Raw genomic sequence first — 21,285 nt, forward strand, 5'->3', positions numbered from 1 at the left:
ATGAACGGGGGAGGGGCAGAGAGAGAGGGAGACACAGAATCGGAAACAGGCTCCAGGCTCCGAGCCACCAGCCCAGAGCCCGACGCGGGGCTCGAACTCACGGACCGCGAGATCGTGACCTGGCTGAAGTCGGACGCTTAACCGACTGCGCCACCCAGGCGCCCCCCTCCTGGAGTTTTAAACTCTGTGTTGGCCACACTGAGCCTCCAGCAATTCATCAATTATAGTTCAGGTTTGCCTACCTCAGTGCTCATCCCCTGCACAATTCCCAGCCTGGTAAGCTGTGATTCCCCATATTCTTCTGTGTGTCTCTCCAGTCTTGGGGGCAGTAGTTTGCCCTGTGCCATCACCTCTCTACTTACAGATCCTCGAATAGTTGTGGATTTTTCAGTTTGTTCAGCGTTTTACTGGTTTGGGTAGAGTGGTGACTTTCTAGCTCCTTACATGCAGAACCGGAAACTGAAAGGCTGTCTGAAGTTTTATCTCTCAGTTTTGTCCACCCTGAGCCTCCAGCAGTTAGACAGCTCCAGTTCATTTCCCTAACTAGGCACTGGTTCCTGGGGAGGTTACTGCTCATGAGTTTCTCCTCTATTAAGCTGTGATTCCCTGTGTTGCCTGTTGGTCACTCCTGTCTTGGGGGCAACGGTTTGCTCTGTGACCTCAGTTCTCTTACAGATCTAAGCAGAGTCACAGATTTCTCCGTTTGGTCAGCTTTTTTACTTGTTGTTAGGGTGGAGTGGCAATTTCCAGGCTTCTTACTGGTCTCCCAGAAACCAGAAGTTAAAATGACATCAAGCTGAGGCTTTACAAGGATCTGTATCATTTTGTTTTTAGTTACTTTATCCATGGGCATTATTCCTCAAACTGGGACATTAGTCATATAGTTACAATTTCTATATCTTAGATGTGAAAGATTCTCAATCTGCTTCTGATCCTAATTACTGATTACTGATACTCACCATCATGTGAGGTCAAAATATAGTTTTATAATTCCTTTGAAATGACTGTGTGGAATAGAAACTGAGGCTCCTGTTCTGTGGAGCAATACTTGTAGGTATCACCAGTTCGTGTACTTTGTCTTGGTTTTCCTTGAGAAGGAGTATGGCCTAGGAGTGTTTATTACTGTCTAATTACATGGCCTTAGATGAATCATTTCCCCGAATATCCTTCAGTTTATTTATAAAGTCTAGTTTCTAATAGTGTCAGCCCATTTACAATGAGTTGGTGAAGATTAATTAAATAAGTTAATTTCTATACTTTTTAAGCCCTTCAGAGATTAATTTTCAATATGCAGTAGACCTTACTTGATGGCGGCATATGTTATGGTAAGCACGATGCTAGATGCTAAGTATACAAAAGTTAAATAAAATATAGGTCCTACTTTTGAGCTCAGAGCTGGTTGAGAGGATATAAATGTCAGTAACCATGTGTAGCATGTTACATGCTATGAGATAGGTGTGTTCAGAGATACAAGGAGGGGGTGATTAATTGGGGTGCAATTAGAAATATAAATTCAATTAGGAATACACACCTTAATTGTAATTAGCAGTTAGCTTTTCAGAGTTAAACTGGATTATAATTTTTTATTACTGTTTATATTGACATTAGAATTACAAGATAGGGCTTTTTATTTTCTTTTTTTACCTGCCAGAGAGTGGTGAGTTAACAGGATTGGAAATCACAAAATGAATTTGTGGCCCCAGCTCTGCCTTGTGTTTTGGGGGGAATTCATTTAACTTCTTTGAACTTCAGTTTTATCAATTAGAAAATAGAAAGATTAGCTCTCTATCTCACATAAATAATGATATAAAAGTGTTTTGTGAAAATGTTACATTTTTACAAATGTCAAGTTTTCAGATATGTCTTTAAGAGCGTGTATTTTTTTCCTCTTCCTGAGTCTGATGATTCCTTTGCGTTTTGACTCTGACTTTTAATTGCCCTGCAGTGCACGTAGGGCACAGATTCGTTGGCATATTACGATTCTCCCTGACTCATCCCTTGTTCCCTCCCTCCTCTTTCTCACGGTCTTTCATTTCCTGGGATTGTGTTGCTACATTAGAAAGAAGTAAGTCTGTCTCCTGAAAAGGGCAGTACAAATCCACTGTGGTAAGGCTTCACTTTTATTTTCTCCTATGTCATGTACTAAACTAAATACTTATGAAAGATTTAGTTTTAAATTACATAAGAAATTATTGGTGAAAATGTCATCTGATGTCTACCATAATATTTAATATTTAAGTAGTTCGAATAAAATTTATTTTTGTCTTTTTTCTCTTTGACTTAAAGCTTCTTGTTTCTATTTTAAGAATAGAAAGCCACAAAAAGGTTTTTGTTTTTAATCAGGGATATTTGAAGACTGTCTTTTGGGAACTTTTAGGTAAGAATTTGTTAGAACAGAGTTTTTATACTGTGGGAGGTGACACAGTTTGTGATCTAAAATCAATAAGTGGATTTTGCAACTGAAATGATTTTAGTGTAATGAGGATAAGTACTGTTTCATGAAATCTGTATGTTTTATATGTGAGTGTGAGCATTTACTGCATTGTGCTCCAAAATATATTTTTGTGGGTCTTGGTCATCATATTACGTGGAAAATTACTTCTCTGGAATTTCTTTCGCATTTTCCATTTTCTTATTTTCTTATTTTAGATTTGTAGTGATCTAAGAGGCTTTTAATATCCTGTTTGAATGTTAGAATAGCAATTATCTATTTTTATTTTTTAAGGGGAGTACTTGAGAAATAGATATTACATGATGACTGAGAAGTAATGATAAAGGTTTGTTGGTATTTCTTAGGGGAGGTGAGTCCCTAGATGAGTTTATGAGGGAATGGAGTTCTGCCAAAGCATCTTCAGATGGGAAAGTTAAGTCTGTAAGGAGCTCAGTTTATCAGCAGCTATGACTCTCAGGGTAAAATACTGCTTGAAGTGACAAAATAATTTGTAACTGATGTGAACCAAAGGTGGGGGCTGCGGGGGGAAGGAAGCAAAACGTAGTCAATACAGGTAGAATAAAGTAGCTGCCGCACATTTTAAAAATGGTTCTTTGATCTGCAAGCTGTTTTTACTTTGTTCCTATCACCAAAACCAAAGTTACATTTATATTTCATTTTATATTTATTTAAAAATATTCCCCCTTGTCTCCATATTTCGGGTTCTTCTCTCTTTCCCTTTTTATTTGAACGGTTTATTTGCTTGGGTTCTATTTGAAGGGTTTTGTGTACTGCTTGAAGAAAATTCCAAGAATAGCCTTTTCTATTTGCTTCTTGCTGTAAACTTGCTGTATGGTAACCAGGGGACTTCAGCCTAAGAGTTGGGGTTAAGTAGTTAAGTAATTGATAAAAGCATGGTCCCTAGAGGTAAACTGCCTGAGCTTAAATTTAGTTCCATGACTGAATGGATTACTTATCCTCCTCAGTTTTACTTATCCTCCTTCAGTTTTCTCATCTGTAAAATGGAAATAATAATAAGGCATACCTCACAGAGTTGTGAGGTTTAAATAGATTAATATAAGTAAAATCTTCAGAAGAGCAGATGGTAAGAGTCACATAAGGGCTACCTATTGTTATTGACATCCAGTTCTCTTTGCAGGCTAAGAGGCCTTGGGGCAAGTTACTTAATCTTTCTGGGCTTTATCTATTTTTTTTTTTTTAAAGATACAATTCTCTGATTCTTTGTGCATATTTAAACTCTGATAGTTGATCCAAATTAGTTTTATGTTTTTGAGCACTTGAAGTTACTCCTTTTTGTTTTTTTTAATCAATGGAACTAAAAAATATTTCCAACAATATAAATATTTTGTGCTAAAAATGATTTTAGATTGTTGGAATGGCTCTAATATTACCTGTAGATGTTAGTCTCTCCAATGCAGTAAATTTTATGTAAAGTATTATCCAGAGAAGTCTTTTATCTTTCAGTGAAAGCCTACTCTTCACTAATAACAGGAATTGTTAAGAGAGAGGCCTCTATTTTTATATTTTTGCTTTATATGAATTGGCCCCAGGAGTAAAAGTGTCAGTGTCAGTCTTTCATTAATGCTTCTCACATAAGAGCACAAAATTTTTGGTGAATCTTCATTAAAATGTCATGTTCCAAGTACAGAAATAAGTTATAAGATAGCAAAGGCCATAACAGCAAGGAACAAAACAATTAAGTCTGAATTGACTTCTGAGCAATATATTATTCCAAAGTTGTAATTTGACAGAGTTATTGATCAAGGGAACAAAGAGTGTTCTTAACTCTTTTGTTAGCTTTAAGCTGTTAAAAATAAAGCAAAATGTTTACAGTAAATTCTATTTCAGTTTGTTAACTTTTCCCTTATTTCTTCATGATGGAAGTTTTGAAATTTCCATTTCATTTGTTTTGGCTTACATCCCTAAAGAAAAAGTAGCAAAGGTCTTTCTGAGGATTAAAATTTTTACCTTCTGTATTATGGTTCTTTTGTTTTTGCTTTTTTAATCAGTTCTTGCTATGAGAGTTTCTGTTTTTAGAAGTACAGATAAGTTAACTTTTTGAGAATTCTTATCAATGAGCACTTAAGACCGCTCTGACCCTTGAATAACCCTTCTGTTTGAAGAGCTCTGTAATTGTAGGCTGCTCTGTGAATCCAGCTGTACTGTACGTCTTTTGAAGCGGCACAAAAACAGATTACAAAATTTGTAGAGTGTGAACAGAATGAGAGCAGATGTGATTCTAAGACTAAGAATAAACAACGTAAGAAATTACATTCCTTATCTTCTAAATAATTCAGTTGGGAGGTAGGGGTGGTTAGAAGCAATTTTTTTTGAGGTTTTTAGATGAAAATGTGAAAATGTCCTTGGAAAGTGAACAAGAATATATTGTTTTTTGTTTTTTTAACGTTTACTTATTTTTGAGACAGGGAGAGACAGAGCATGAACGGGGGGGGGGGGGGCGGGCCGGGGCCAGAGAGAAAAGGAGATACAGAATCCGAAACAGGCTCCAGGCTCTGAGCTGTCAGCACAGAGCCCGACGCGGGGCTTGAACTCACGGACCGCAAGATCATGACCTGAGCCAAAGTCGGATGCTTAACCGACTGAGCCACCCAGGCGCCCCAAGAATATATTGTTTTAGGTTGCTTGTAGTGGAGTAACTGATGTTCTTTGACTATTTTCTGTAACTTTGAAATGCAATTTCTTTGAGAAAACGGTAGTTTTACTTCTTGGGGTGGCACACTGTGATTGGTTCATTTAGTAGCATAATTCTGTTAACTTTCTTTTCCAGTTTTTTCCTCTTCACTTAACAAAAAGAGCCCAGTTTAGTGTTTGTTTTTTTTTTTTTTTAAGTTTTATTTATTTACTTAGAGAGAACGAGTGCAAGCCAGGAGGGCAGAGAGAGAGAATCCCAAGAAGCTGGCTCCTTGCTGTCAGCTCAGAGCCTGATGTGGGGCTCAAACTCAACAAACCGTGAGATCGTGACCTGAGCTGAAATCAAGAGTTGGATGCTTCACTGACTGAGCCACCCAGGCGTTCCAAGTACCCAGTTTTTAAATGTTGAGTTTCAGTAGTGAAGAAAAAAAGATTTAATCTTAAGCAATGCCTCGTTACCCTTCTTTTTAGCTACTTTGCAAGGCTTTGAAGATTGAGGATTATAAAGCTGCTGAACCATACTTAGTTTCTCATTTGGAGATTTTGAGAAAGCAAATAAATAAACAAGTGTACTAAAGTCAATAGGGATAATTATGAACTTTATGTTACTTTATACTATTACTACTCTTCTTTACTACCTTTTTCCCCTCCTTATAAACTTATTCTTTATATGAGCCTTTATTTCTGGTTTTCATAAATGGAACTCCTTGAAGAGATGATTTAATAAACAGATAAACTTTTGAGTATATAAGTTTTGTGGTAGGGCACCTGGGTGGCTCATTCGGTTAAGTGTCTAATTTTTGGTTTCAGCTCAGGTCATGATCTCATGGTTCGTGGGATCAAGCCCTGTGTTGGGCTCTCTACCCTGACAGCTCAAGCCTGCTTGGGATTCTATCTCTCCCTCTCTCTGCTCCTCCTCCCACTTGCTCACACACTCTCTCTCAAATAAACATTTAAAAAATATATATATTTAATAAAGAAAATTATATGGCAAAGAGAAATCCCTTTGTAATAAGTGTTAGAGGATTTGCATGACTAATTAGAATTGTGTTCTGGCAAAGAGATAGGTAAATACAGCTTTATTTTATTTTATTTTATTTTATTTCATTTTATTTTAATTTTATTTTTTTCTAGTAATCTCTACACCCAACTTAGGGCTCGAATCCAGCTCTGTTGTTCTCTCTTCTCTCTTTTTTTTTAAGATTTTATTTTTAAGGGTCACTTGGGTGGCTCATTTAAGCATCTGACTTTGGCTCAGGTCATGATCTCACAGTTCTTGAGTTCCAGCCCTGCCTTGGACTCTCTGTTGTCAGCGCAGAGCCTGCTTCAGATCCTCTGTCCCTGTCTCTCTGCCCTTCCCTGCTCCTGCTTGCTCTCTCCCTCTCAAAAATAAATAAACATTAAAAAAAAATTGGGGGACTCCTGGGGGGCTCAATCGATTAAGTGTCTGACTCTTGATTTTGGCTCAGGTTATGATCTCACAGTTTGTGAGTTCAAGCCCTGCTTCAGGCTCTGTGCTGACAGTACGGAGCCTGCTTGGGATTCTCTCTCTCCCCCTCACTCTCTGCCCCTCCCCCACCTCTCTTTCTGTCTCTCTCTCAAATAAATAAAACTTAAAAAAAAAAAAAGATTTTATTTTTAAGTAATCTCTACACCCAGTGTGGGTCTCAAATTTACAACCTTGGGATTAAGAGTTGCATGCTCCACCAACTGAACCAGCCAGATACCCCTGTTATTCTCTGTCTTCTAAGAAGCTTTCCATGAATCCCCAAATAAGTTTCTCTTCTTCTGTGTTTGTCTCCTTCACTAGGTTTTAAACTCTTTGGGGACAGAGATTATAGTGTTTTGTCACTACCATTTATATAGCACAATTCCCAACAATGAGAAGCAAACTACTTTCAAGAATAGGAGAAATCCAGTATGACTCCCAGGTTTTTGGTTTAGCTGACTGGTGAAATGTTTTTTTATTTTTCATCTCTAAATTGGATTGCAGCATCAAAGAGACAGGAGGCTTTGGTGAAAAATAATGATTGCTTATATTAGAGTGATAGCAGAAAATGTTGAGAGGAAGGGAAAAATATATCTTGATATGTTAGGCTACATTAAGAATAAATGTTTTCAGATATAGTTAGCACTTTATGATTAGATTAAATAGAGGGAGAGGAAGATGATGAGGTAGATGGTAGCCAAAATAAAGTTACTAACAATGGGATAAGATAGAGAAACGATATAGAAGTGTTATTTGTAGTTTGTATTCTTCAGTAGAACAAGTAGTATCTCCTGGCAATCAGTAATTAATGACTTCTGCTGTTGGTGGGTATACAGTCTTTATGTGATGCATTTGGTTGCAAAGGGACTCTGTTATCATTCATTATTGATAAAGTCCCAGAACTGTTGAGTGGTTTTATATTACCATTGTACTGATGAAAATCTGAGAATTCAAAAGAGGTGAAATCCCATAAGATTATAGTTATGAAGGTCTCATTTAGATGCAGTTTAAGCCTGGGAAAGGAATCCATATGAAGAACAGTACTAATGGCAGATCTTATTAAAAATAAAAAATAAGATTATTAGCTAGCATAGACTACTGGTTACTTTAGTACTTTACCTCCTCTGTTTTCTTTAGTCTCAACCTTTTTTACAAGCATCCTTGCCCCCAATTAGTTATATTATTTTATTATTTTTTAAAAGTTTATTTATCTATTTTGAGAGAGAGAGAGAGAGAGAGCAGGAAAGGGGCAGAGAGAAACAGAATCCCAAGCAGGCTCTGCACAGTCAGCTTGGAGTCCAGCGCAGGGCTCAAACTCAGACTGTGAGATCATAACCTGAGCCAAAACCAAGAATCTGATGCTTAACCCACTGAACGACCTAGGCACCCTTGTTTTTTGTTTTGTTGAAGAGTAAAAGATAAAAGTCCTAACAGTTCAATAATAAAAAGACAATAGAATTTTAAAGTGGGAAAAAAATTTAAATAGACATTGTTCCAGAGAAGATAAACAAATGGACAATAAGCAAATGAAAAGATGTTTAGTATCATTGGTCATTAGTGAAATGCAAATAAAGACCCAAATGAGATACCACCTCACATTCCTTAGGATGGCACTGTTAAAAAAAATGAAACGGTCAATAACAAGTGTTAGGATGTGGAGAAATTAGAACCCTTCTACATTGCTGGGGGGAATATAAAATGGTACAGTTGTTTTGAGAAATAGTTTGGCAGTTCCTCAGTAAATTAAACAGAATTACATGACCCAGCAGTTTCACTTGTAGCTATGTACTGAAAAGAATTGAAAATAGGTGGTCAAACAAAAACTTATATGTGGATATTCACAATCACCAAAGGGTGGAAATGTCAACCAACTGATGAATGTCAACCAACAACTGATGTCAACCAATTGATAAAACCCAAATGTCAACCAACTGATGAATTAATGAACAAAATGTGGTATATCCATTTAGTGAACTACTGCAAAGCCACAGAAAGAAAGTGCTGATATACACTACAACATGGACGAACCTTGAAAACATGTGAAGTGACAGAACCTAAACATGAAAGGTCACGTATTGTATGATTCCATTTATATGAACTTCCCAGAATAGGCATATCTAGAGGCAGAGAATGATTAGTGGTTGCCAGGGGAAGGAGGAGGGGAGAATTGGGAGTGATTGTCAAAAGCTTTCTCTTTGAGATGGTGGAAATGTTCAGGAATTAAATAAAGTGGGGTGATGTTTGCACACATTGTGAATATACTAAGCACCACTGAATTGCACACCTAAAAATGGTGAATGTTAGGTTACGTAATTTTATGAATGTGTTTATCGTGTATTAATACTAAAAAAAGAATAAAAGATTTAAAAAAAAAAACACCAATTTCTAATGGTGTTCTAATATGCCCTGCCCTTTGTTTTAGGGACATGTACAAAAGATATTCAGGAGATCCTCTTCATCTGACTCAAATTATTTCACAGCTCATGTTGAGATTGTTGAATGTCCACTAATCTCAAGTTTCTAGGAGGCAGCAGACCACCATTTATATGTAACAGTCTTTTAAAAAAATGGAGATAGATTTATTTATTATTTTCAAATAGATTAAAAAAATTTTTTATACAAAGTCATGATCATTGTAAAAAATTTATAGAATACACACTTTTCTTTTGGTTCTGTCCCATAGAAATAAGCTGTATATTGGTTTGATGTATACTATTGTAATTAAAAAAATGATTTTTTTTAATGTTTATTTATTTTTGAGAGAGCGCAAGCAGGAAAAGGGCAGAGAGAGAGACACAGATCCGAAGCAGGCTCCATGTTCTGGGCTGTCAGCACTAAGTCTGACGCAGAGTTCAAACTCATGAACTGCAAGATCATGACCTGAGCCAAATGAGCCACCCAGGCACCCTTATACTATTGTAATTTTCTAAAGAGAGATTTTTACTTTCCAGTTATGTGATACCTCTATTTAGGAGAGATGAGGATGTTAATTACCTTTTTGTACCCAAGGAAGGGTATTGTTTCAAATTGCTTTTAGTTTTAAAATTTTTTCAGTCTATGTGACTCTTTCTCCCACCACCACACCAAAAACAGTAGCAAAAAAACAATGACAACAAAAACAATAATAATGAAAAAACAGCATAATTTATTGATTGCTTACTATGTACAAGGTTCTGTGCTAAGCATGATAAATACTATATCTAAGTTTTGTTATAAAACTTACCAAGGCATTCATATTCCATTTATGAATAAATTGAAGTTTAAATGGTTAAGCAAAGGGGCGCCTGGGTGGCTTAGTTAAGCGTCCAACTTTGGCTCGGGTCCTGATCTCCCAGTTCATGGATTTGAGCCCTGCATGGGCCTCTGTGCTGACAGCTCCGAGCCTGGAATCTGCTTCAGATTCTGTGTCTTCCTTGCTCTCTGCCCCTACCGCCCCCCCACCCCCGCCCGCCGCCAAAATAAATAAACATTAAAAATTTTTTTTTAATGGTTAAGCAAGCAAGGCCTTCAGATATACACATCTGGTATGTGTGGAGCTGGGGTTCAAACCAGTTCTTTTTTCCTACAAATACTGTGTTTTTAATTACTCCACTGTTGTATCTCTCTGCGTATGTTCATTCACAGACTATCCCTGATGACCTCTAGGGCTTCCTAAGGAGATTGAAACAAGGGTTGAGGTGGAATGTGGGGCAGTTAGAATCTTGATAGTATGATCATGTTATTTGTTTAGTTGCTTTTCTGGTTTCTTTTTATGTAGGGCTAATAGAGGGACTACTGGTTTATATTAGAGCCTTAATGTATGCAGAAAGCTTTCAGTTTTTAAAAAAAATTTTTTTTAATGTTTTTTAATTTATTTTTGAGACAGAGACAGAGCATGAGCAGGGGAGGGGCAGAGAGAGGAGGAGACACAGAATCTGAAGTGGCTCCAGGCTCTGAGCTGTCAGCACAGAGCCCGACGTGGGGCTTAAACTCACAGAGTGTGAGATCATGACCAGAGCTGAAGTTGGACGCTCAACCTACTGAGCCACCCAGGTGCCCCCCGAGAGCTTTCAGTTTTGATTGAAGAATAAAATTATTCTACTTCCTATGAATAGCAGCTATAATCACAAAATAAAATAGGAATTAATTTGCTTTACATACTCTATTCAAACTCTCTGCAGCATTTATGAGTGTTACCCAGACTTTTTGTGAAGCTTTCTTTAGGTCTTTATGAACATTACCCTCCATTCGTTCTCTCTTCCTCTAGGTTCCGCTATCATCCTGTGCATATACCTGTCTTAAAGCTTTCTGTATCATACTGAAATTATTCATATGTCAGTCTTCACATCTAGATGGTGAATTTTTTTTAAATAAACTTTTTATTTTAAGTAGGCTCCATGCTCTGTTGAACTCAACGACCCTGAGATCAAGAGACGGGTGCTCTAGCAACTGAGCCAGCCAGGCGCCCCTGACATTATTTATTTTTATTGCTTTTGTGTCAAGACTCTTGCTAAAGAGAGAAGCAAGAGTCTTACATTTCTGGTGTTCCTCTGACCACTGCTCTCAAGTCATTTTAAAGTGGAGCTGTGATTGTCCTTGTGTAGCTAAAACACTTCATTGACCATTTCCTGTTGAATGAAGTCCATATTTCTTAGTTCTCTGTCAGGTTTTCCGGGGTCCCTTTCCTAATGGAAATTTCTATTCTTCATGTACATTGTACACTACTCAGACTGGGTTACATACTGTTACCCTTTTTTATTATTTATTTATTTATTTTTATTTTAAAAAATTTATTTATTTTTGGGGCACCTAGGTGGCTCAGTCGCTTGAGCGTCTGACTTCGGCTCAGGTCATGATCTCGCGGTTTGTGAGTTCGGGCCCCATGTCGGGCTCTGTGCTGACAGCTTGGAGCCTGCAGCCTGCTTCGAATTCTGTATCTTCCTCTCTCTCTGCCCCTCCCCTGCTCATGCTCTGTCTCTCTCTCTCAAAAATAAATAAATGTTAAAAAAATTTTTTTTAATTAATTTATTTTTTAATTTCTATCCAAGTTAGTTAGCAAATAGTGCAACAATGATTTCAGGAGTAGATTCCTTAATGCCCCTTACCCATTTAGCCCATCCCCACCTCCCACAACCCCTCCAGCAACTCTGTTCTCCATATTTAAGAGTCTCTTATGTTTTGTCCCCCTCCCTGTTTTTGTATTATTTTTGCTTCCTTTCCCTTATATTCATCTGTTTTGTATCTTAAAGTCCTTATATGAGTGAAGTCATATGATACTTGTCTTTCTCTGACTAATTTCGCTTAGCATAATACCCTCTAGTTCCATCCATGTAGTTACAAATGGCAAGATTTCATTCCTTTTGATTGCCGAGTAATACTCCATTGTATATATACACATCTTCTTTATCCATTCATCCATCGATGGACATTTGGGCTCTTTCCATACTTTGGCTATTGTTGAAGTTCTGCAATAAACATGGGGGTACATGTGCCCTTTCAAAACAGCATACCTGTATCCCTTGGATAAATACCTAGTAGTGCAATTGCTGGGTTTTAGGGTAGTTCTATTTGTAATATTTTGAGGAACCTCCATACAGTTTTTCAGAGTGACTGCATTCCCACCAGCAGGGCAAAAGAGATCCTCTTTCTCTACATCCTCACCAACATATGTTGTTGCCTGAATTGTTAATGTTAGTCATTCTGACAGGTGTGAAGTGGTATCTCACTCTGGTTTTGATTTGTATTTCCCTGATGATGAGTGATGTTGAGCATCTTTTCATGTGTCAGTTGGCCTTCTGGATGTCTTCTTTGGAGAAGTGTCTATTCAAGTCTTTTGCCATTTCTTCACTGGATTATTTGTGTTTTGGGTGTTGAGTTTGATAAGGTCTTTATAGATTTTGGATACTAACCCTTTATCTGATATGTCATTTGCAAATATCTTCTCCCATTCCGTTGATTGCCTTTTAGTTTTGCTGATTGTTTCCTTTGCTGTGCAGACTAGAAGTTTTTATTTTGATGAGGTCCCGATAGTTCATTTTTGATTGGGTTTCCCTTGCCTCTGGAGACGTGTTGAGTAAGAAATTGCTGCAGCCAAGGTCAAAGAGGTTTTTGCCTGCTTTCTCCTCAAGGATTTTGATGGCTTCCTGTCTTATTACATTTAGGTCTTTCATCCATTTTGAGTTTATTTTTGTGTATGGTGTAAGAAAGTGGTCCAGGTTCATTTTTCTGCATGTTGCTGTCCAGTTTTCCCAGCACTTGCTGAAGAAACTGTTTTTATTCCGTTGGATATTCTTTCCTACTGTCAGAAATTAGTTGGCCATATGTTTGTGGGTTAATTTCTGGGTTCTGTATTCTATTCCATTGATCTGAGTGTCTGTTTTTGTGACATCCTCTTTTTTATATTTATACACTTTTGCAGGTATTGTGTCTTGTCCATGGTTTTCACCATACACTCTGACCCATTCTCTTGATAGCCACTGTAAATGCTGGTTTCTCCACAAAGCTCTCAGGCATCTCCCTGACTGCTGCAGCCTCCACCAGAAGAAGTTGCCATCTCTCCAGCTGAACTCTTACTAGCACTTGGACTGTCGGATAGCATTGCCTTACTAAGTGATAAATTCCTTGAGAGCAAGTTTCTTGCCTTTGTTTTCTCTGCTATTTTGCATTAATTATTGCATTGTATATATATATACACATCGAATTGAATATAAAAATCACATTTTGGTTTTTTAGTTTCAAGGAAATTGGTCAGAGGACTATCTTGTTAAAAATTCTTCCTCTGAGGACACTTGTTGGGATGAGCATTGGGTGTTGTATGTAAGCCAGTTTAACAATATATTATATTCATAAAAAAATGAATAAAAGAAAAAAAATTCTTCCTCTTCATTGGTCTACAGGTAAATGCATTCAATCCAGAAATTACATAGCTGTAAACAATGTATTTATTCCTAGAACTTCAGTTTGGGAAAGAATTTTTATCCAGATTTATATTTATTTTAAATATATTTACCATTCTTTGTATTGACTCTCTTCCTTCTCTTCTAGGGCACTGTCTTTAACCTTGAATCAGAGGAGGAGGAATACCCTGGAATCGTTGCAGAAGATAGCAATGACATTTATATCCTGCCCAGTGACAACTCTGGACAAGTCAGTCCTCCAGAGTCTCCTACTGTGACCACTTCTTGGCAGTCAGAGAGCTTACCTGTTTCACTCTCAGCCAGTCAGAGTTGGCACACAGAAAGCCTACCAGTGTCCCTAGGTCCTGAGTCCTGGCAACAGATTGCAATGGATCCTGAAGAAGTCAAAAGCTTAGATAGCAATGGGGCTGGAGAGAAGAGCGAGAACAATTCTTCTAATTCTGACATTGTGCATGTGGAAAAAGAAGAAATACCTGAAGGTGTGGAAGAGGCTGCTGTGGCGTCTGTAGTCTTGCCAACCAAGGAGCTGCAGGAGGCATTCCCTGAAGCACCTGCTCCCTTGCTTCCGCATATCACTGCTACTTCCGTGCTGGAGGTGAGGGAACCTGACACAGAAGCGATTGCAGTTGAGAAAGTCAGCCCTGCTACATCGTTGTTTGTGGAACTTGATGAAGAAGAGAACTTGATGAAGACAAAAGCAGCAGCAGTTGAATCTGTTGAACTAGAAGAGGAAGTGATCCCTGCACTGGAACCCACAGAAACACTGCTGAGTGAAAAGGAGATGCATGTAAAGAGAGAGAGTCTTCAAGAAGGGCCCTCCCCTGCTGCAGAAGAGAAGGCTTTCCCCCTGTCTGAGGGCAAGTCTATACTGCTGTTTGGAGGGGCCGCCGCTGTTGCCATCCTGGCAGTGGCAGTTGGGGTAGCACTGGCTCTGAGAAAGAAATAGCAGATCTTTCAGAAGAGAAAGAAGACAAAAAATATGTAAAGTCTTAGCTGTACTGACTGAATTGGATCCACCAACAACTGATTGGACATTTGTGGAACACTCTGGGATAATGGGGGACTTCTGCTCAACAAGGCATAAATTGATCCACATAGTAGGGCTTGAGGTAGAGGGCATTCACGTTTGTCTGTTAAGTTCCAAGGACCGTGGCTCATGCTCAATTCAGAATCTCTTGAGTAAAGTACTCCCTCCCTCTAGAACAGGGTTTCTCAACCTTGCCATCAAGGACATCATGATTAATCCTATGTTGTAGGGGGCTGTCCTGTGCACTGTAGGATGTTTAGCAACATCTGTGGCCTCTACCCACTAAATACCAGTAGCACCGTTCCCCCAGTTGTGACAACCAAAAATGTCTCCCAACATTGCCAAATGTCCCCTGAGGGGAAAATTGTTCCCGTTGAGAGCCACAGCTTTAGAGGGAGAGGGTTAATTTAAGAGAATCTGCGATAGAAATTCCTAGGCCAACAGGGCTTAGCTGTGGGCTCCTCAGCTACTGATTTGTTCCTGCCCTTGGAAATTCATCTTTCCTGACCAACATGCTGTGTTTTGCAGCCATTCCTTTGTGGATCTTCTTTTTTCCCCCACCTTCTTAGTCCTGTAGCGTGAGGGTGCTCTCCCTTTATGTCTCTGCTGCCTCTCAGGTACTGCACCGTTCCTCTTCACCCCCACGTTCTTTGTTAAGATCCCACGGGAGAGCACTTGCTCTGTGCCCACTAAGTCCCTGATGCTTCCTACGGCTCCACCTTGTAAAGATGTTACCTTTAGTAATCTTTAAAAAAAATAAATATAACAGAGACCTAGGGCTCCCTGCCTGTGAATGCAAAGGCAAGTAACTGGCTAAAGAGGGACATTTGTCTCATTTAGAAGCAGAAGAATGACTTAGATGGCCTGTCAAAGTCTCTTCTGGCCCTTTTGTGTATGGCCACCCTATGGAGCTTATGGTTACTCGCTAGCAGCATCTCTGTTGCTGGATGGTCACTGTCTAGAACCTGCATTAGTGTGTTTTCCCTTTATCTGGCCTAGTCTTCTTACTGGTCAGCCAGCTTCTCTGTGGTCTTTTGCCATGTGATAAGGATGTTAATACTTGGGCTTACAGACCAACTGAATCATAACTCTTATTAAATACAGAAGGTCTCCTAAATACCATTGAAATAAAAAGTAGTAAAAGAGAAGCTTGACTTTCTTGAGGCTACCCTCGAGATTTTAGTTTGGCTTTCAGAGTTCAAGAATTAGACTTCTTCCCTGAACTCTTTACAGTCCAAATGCCAGAGTGATAAACAAAATGATTCTAATCAGTATGTGCTAGTTGAGAATCAGTGTAATTTTCTTTCATCTGGCTGATCCCATCCCTAAAGCAGGGGGGGTGGGACCATGTCTTTTCATGCCTGAGGATCACAGTGTCACTATGCAGGACACACATGCTTGATACAGGTCATCTCAGATTTATCTTAGTAAATGTAACAAATTACTTTTTAGATCCTGAAATTTGTAATAAAATTACTTTACTATCCTGATCACCAAAACTTGACGTTTTAAATGTGCTTTCTTTTTTAAATTTATTTTTTAAAATTAAATCTTCTCCCTAAAGCAGTACTATTTAAAAGCTGGTCAAGGAAAGGTCTGAAGTGTGTTTGTCTATTCAGCTTTATCATGCACTGTATCTGTATGTTCTGAGTTGTAGCGTCTTAGGGAGTGATATTTTTAAGGGTTTTGGTGCACCTTGACTAGTGTAGCTAGAGAAGAGGTGGGAGGATGGGAATTAATGTAGTAAAGATGGTTTTCACTCCTTGGACTCTGACAGTTGGCTCCGACATTGGGGTTTCTCTGTATTCTAGTTCCTGCTTTTGTGCTTGCATAGGATAAGAGCACACTGGTGAGTTATCTTGATTTTTTTTTTTTTTCTCTTTTATAATAAAATATTTTCCTTCTAGTGTTGACACTTTTAAACTCCGGAGCCCAAACCCATTAGCTGAACACATTTAAGCACTAATAGAAACCGGGTTTACTTCTGAGCTACTACAAGGAGATCTGTGGCTTAGGATATTTGGGTCTGTGTTCTCCACTAAAGGAAAGACTGAGACATGTGATAGGATGCTGCCACGTGCTGGTTTATTTTCCTATCTGTTGAACATTAACCCAAAGTGATTCGGCCAATTGCCTCTTGCTGAGTAATGGTTAATACTCGTTTCCATTGGCTTTCTCTAGGTTGAATCATTGATAGTTCTGAATAATAGTGTGTCAGGGTGCCTGATGCTTCTTCACTTCCTTATCCTCTGCCTCTGGCACTGGAGGGGAAATACCCTAATGAGGACCGCTGCTTACAGCAGTTCCTATTTTTTGCTTATTAAAAAAATTATTTCTCAGCCTCCCACCTCCCTCGTTTTTGGTGGGGCTGGTACTCAGAGGCCATTTCTTCTCCCCCACGCCTCCCCAACTTAACATTACATCTAAATCTAAGGTAAAAAGGCAGATTAGGGATAAATCTCACTTGCTTATGGAACTCAAATGTGGAATTGAGTATCACCATTTATCATTCCTCATTCTTTAAACTATTGAGCAAAAGTTTGTATTAGTAAGTTTTCTAGATTTCTTCTTAATTGCTTTATTGACTGTAATGATTTCTGAAAACTTGGTAAAAAACCAATGAAGGTTTCTTGAGAAAAATACCAGAATTAAAGAATGCCACTTTATCGTCTTTGTATTAAAATAATAATTCTGAGCCAATAGAAATCAGTGTCTACAGTGTGCCTTACAGGGACTCTTGTATCATCATTGCCCTCTAGAAAGCTTTCTAGAAAATGAAAAGCGACTGTTGACCATCTGGTTCACATGTTCACCACACAAAGGCATCCTTGATACCTCCTCTCACCTGTGTTTCTGTACCATCTCATATCAAAATGCAGCTACTTGACTGGGTCTGTCCTGGGAGAATAAACAATGAACCCAGGAATGTGGTTTTTTGGAAGTACAGCTACCATTAATTCCTTGTGGAAATCAATTTCCCCAGCCTTCATGCTAATTCCCTCTAATAATACAAAAGTAATGCCTGCTCTTTGCCTTTTTCTCTAAAAGGCATGATGTGGACAAATGTCATACCCACAGAATTTTAAAATTATTTTGAGATGTCTTATAGAAATAAAAGGTACTACAGGTAAAATTTGAGTTGGTGATCATATTTCATAGAGGGCCTGTAGACTATTTGATTACCTTTACAGAAACAGATTCTGGCCTCTGAACTGATTTCCTCACAAATCCCCTTGTCTGCAGTTTCGTTTTCTGCGGTTCAGTTACCAGCAGTCAGCCGTGGCCCAGAAGTAGATGATACTCCCATATCCTGAGGTCAGTAGCAGCCTAATGGTTCATCACAGTGCCTGCATCGCTCACCTCACTCATCTCATCGAGTAGGCATTTTGTCATCTCATGTCCTCATGAGGGTATTAGTATAATAAGATAGTTTGAGAGGAAGACCACATTCACAGAACTCATCACAGTATATTATCTTAATTCTATTTTCTTGTTAATGTCTACTATGCCTAATTTATAAACTAACTTTACCATAGATATGTATGTTTGGGGAAAAAAACATACATAGGGCTCAGTATTTTCCGTGGTTTCAGGCATCCACTGGGGAGGATGAGGGGGCGCTACTGTATCTCATTTAAAGCCTCAGCAACACCATACCAGAAAAATGTAGCTTCTCTGGAGGAACGAGATCTGCCATTAGTGACAACTTCCCATTACAGCATTCATCACTGAGGAGGTTCAACTGTGAGATGGGTTTCAGTTTAGGGTGCATATTTTTCTGTATTTGAGTATCCTTTTCCTTAAAAAGTGTGCATTATAATTTTAACAATAGTTGAACATTTACAATTTGCCAGAGATTGTTCTTGTGCACCATCATGTACCTTATTCCACCTTCACAGTTGCAATGGATATTCATAGTCCTCATCCCCAGCTTACGCTGTGAAGAGACCTAATTGGAGTTTAATGACTTTTCAAAAGCCTAGCATGGGAGAGGAAAAGGTGACTGGATTTTTCTGACTCCAAGTCTAGTGCTTTTTTCGGTTTTTACCATGTTTGTGACACTGTCAAGCAGGATTGGTAGGCTCTCTACAAATGGTTGTGCCAATCATGGACTGCACAAGGGCAGCCAGGCGCACCAGACTGTGCCCTGGAAGAAAGGGAGTTTTTTTCTTGATTTGTACAACAGTTCCATCTGGCCTAATCTAAAATTTGAGCATGTTCTACAGAAATAGGAGTGAAGGTTATGTCCAGAGTTATTCCGAACTTGTATGATTTTCTCTTAGTGAATGTGATGCCTTGTGGCTAAAGAATGTGCAGTTATTGTTGGTATGGATCTTTATCTTTTTTAGTGTGTCACATAAGTACTTCTGCTTATAAACAAGAGTAAGGCAGTCTGACACAGGAATCATCACCAAATGACTTGAAGACAGCGCCTTGATGCTTTCTCTTCCCTTTTCTCTATTTACCTTTCCCCCTGCCTATGCCATGGGTTGTGAAGTGGGATGAGATGAAGTGGGGGATACCGCCAGTCATTGGCCTCTCAACATTCGAGAGGTGACTGACTTGAGAGCTGGCAAGGTACAGCCACAGACACATCTTGCTCAGAAGCTGACACTAGATAACTTTCCAGTGAAACATCTCAGTTCCACAGTACACTGGGGCCTTGGCTGTAGGATACCCGTTTCTTAAAATTTAGTCACTATTTCTTAGTTACCTCATAGAACTCCATAGAGAGTAGAAACGGTCATGAAACTAAAATATTAAGACATCCTGGTCTTCCCTTTATTTACAGAAGACTAGCCTCTGGCTGGCCATGTTCCTGTGAATTTAAACCATCAGGGCCCTCCCGATGTTTATGTTTACACTGCAGTAGCTCTAGCCAGGCAGCTGCTTCATAGTAAGCTCAGGTAGGAGATGTTCTCAGGGATATTTGCAAGGCCTTGTAATAAGTTAAAAAGTAGCAGCTGGTTTAAGGTGATCTTTGCCCCCTTCTCAAACTTCTAAGGGGAAATTTTATAGTGATCTTGCTCAGTGAGTTTTTTGCACCACCAGAAGAAATTGGTTAATCAGTGTATTGTTATGAACAAAAGTTTTGACATTTTACTACTGTTCCAGGAATAAAAGGAAGTTGAAATACAATCTTCCCTGTTAACGGAGTCTGGAATAACTTGGGTCCTGATTTTTAGCAAGACATTGTATTACATAGGTTGGTCCTTGGCCAGCACCAAAGGAAAAGATAGAATTTGTGTATTTTTCCAGCTATCTTAGGCTTTCATTTCTCTTTTCCTTTACATTAAAAGTGCCTCTCTCTACCTCATTCCTTGACTGAGTTCAATTTATTATTGGTTCTAATGCTCTCATCTCCTCAAAATTACTGGAATTAAATGGTAATTTTGGTAACACAAGCATTTTACTTAAGTGCATGTATTTACTTTCTCTGTATGAATTTCCATTAGCTCTCCTAACAACTCTGATTTGTTCACCTTATTTGTGGTTTATTCTGGCTCCTCCTTTTCCCTCCTGTTATCTGCCTTTTGGCCAATCTACTCTTCATCAGGGGAAAAGAACAAAATTCAAATCTATGAATTGTGCTGTTAGAAGCAGTGTGTTGGGGAGAATACATTGGAGGTTGAAATAAAGTGAGATCTGAAGATAATTGATGGATGACTCTTTGTATTCACATGGTAATCTTAGGCCTTGGACTTCAGAGGGATTTCAGATAATCTTGGGGTCTTGATAGGTACACACTTATTTGCTTTGCCTTCAGGTTCTGAAAACATGATCTTAGCATTCAAAGGACACTCCATATTCAGGTTCCCAGTCAGCAGTGAAATTGTTGGAAAATAAAAGGCTCTGGTGCTATGACCCTTTAAGGTAGCCCTGAGCATCTCAGCAGTTAGTGCTGGATCCTAAGTGGTGAGATCAGGAATGATTTGACCTGACTATACCAGATAATCCACCTGACTTTCAGATATGCCAAGCAGCTTCTGGAAAAGAAAGCTTTTTACTTTTTATTTATTCATTTAAGAATCCAGCCTTGTTAAGCTGCTAGAAGTGAGGCAAGATTTTTTTTTTTAATGTATTTACTTATTTTAAGAGAGACAGAGTGTGAGTGGGGGGAGAGGGGGAAGACCACAGAGAGGGGGAGAATCCCAAGCAGGCTCCAGACAGCACAGAGCCCAATGCGGGGCTCGAACTCACAAAACTGTGAGTTCGATCATGACCTGAGCTGAGATCAAGAGTTGGACATTTAAGTGACTGAGCCACCCAGGTGCCCCAGAAAACTTTTTATCTTTAACCAATGAATTTCCATTGCTTAATTCAAATATTTAAAAAAACAGGATGAAACACATTCTCTAAATTAAAAAAACTTTGTTATATCCATGACGAGTAAAATCCACCAACTTCCAGGATAGGTCTGTCATTCTGGCTGGGATGTGCTCAAGACTGGGAACATTCGTTTTTGATACAGTGGACTCTTTTCATAATGCTGGTTTGGGGACAAGAAGGTGATAATTTTGCCTCATGGCTGAGAAAGTCTAACTTGGTCTGAAGAAATTTACACCAACACGTATGTATAAGCTGTATGAAAATGGTGGCCTACTGTATCAATTTAAGCAAAACTGGCAGATAAAGATGTGAAAAGTTGTATTATACGAGATAGTCTGGAATTATCTGTCGGTTTTAGAGCTCTTTTTTTCTTCCATTAGAGTTGACTTCGTATTTAAATTGTTCCTTTCAGAAGAAAGTGTCCCCCCACCCCTAGTGA

At 38.7% G+C, this 21,285-nt stretch overlaps 1 protein-coding gene across 14 annotated transcripts in view; it reads left to right on the forward strand.

The window, feature by feature from the left end:
• BCL2L13 (BCL2 like 13) overlaps positions 1-20,170 on the forward strand; it is a 92,528-nt gene extending 72,358 nt beyond the window's left edge. For all 14 annotated transcript variants that reach the window (XM_040462718.1, XM_040462722.1, XM_040462720.1 and 11 more), the window contains one exon: positions 13,617-20,170. In XM_040462718.1, the coding sequence (XP_040318652.1) occupies positions 13,617-14,435 (819 nt within the window). In that variant the 3' untranslated portion in view covers positions 14,436-20,170. The remainder of the gene's footprint in view (positions 1-13,616) is intronic.
• Positions 20,171-21,285: the final 1,115 nt, after the last annotated feature.

This window comes from Herpailurus yagouaroundi, unplaced genomic scaffold (genome assembly GCF_014898765.1).
Source record: "Herpailurus yagouaroundi ecotype Mexico unplaced genomic scaffold, PumYag 355, whole genome shotgun sequence".
NCBI classification, from domain to species: Eukaryota; Metazoa; Chordata; class Mammalia; order Carnivora; family Felidae; genus Herpailurus; species Herpailurus yagouaroundi.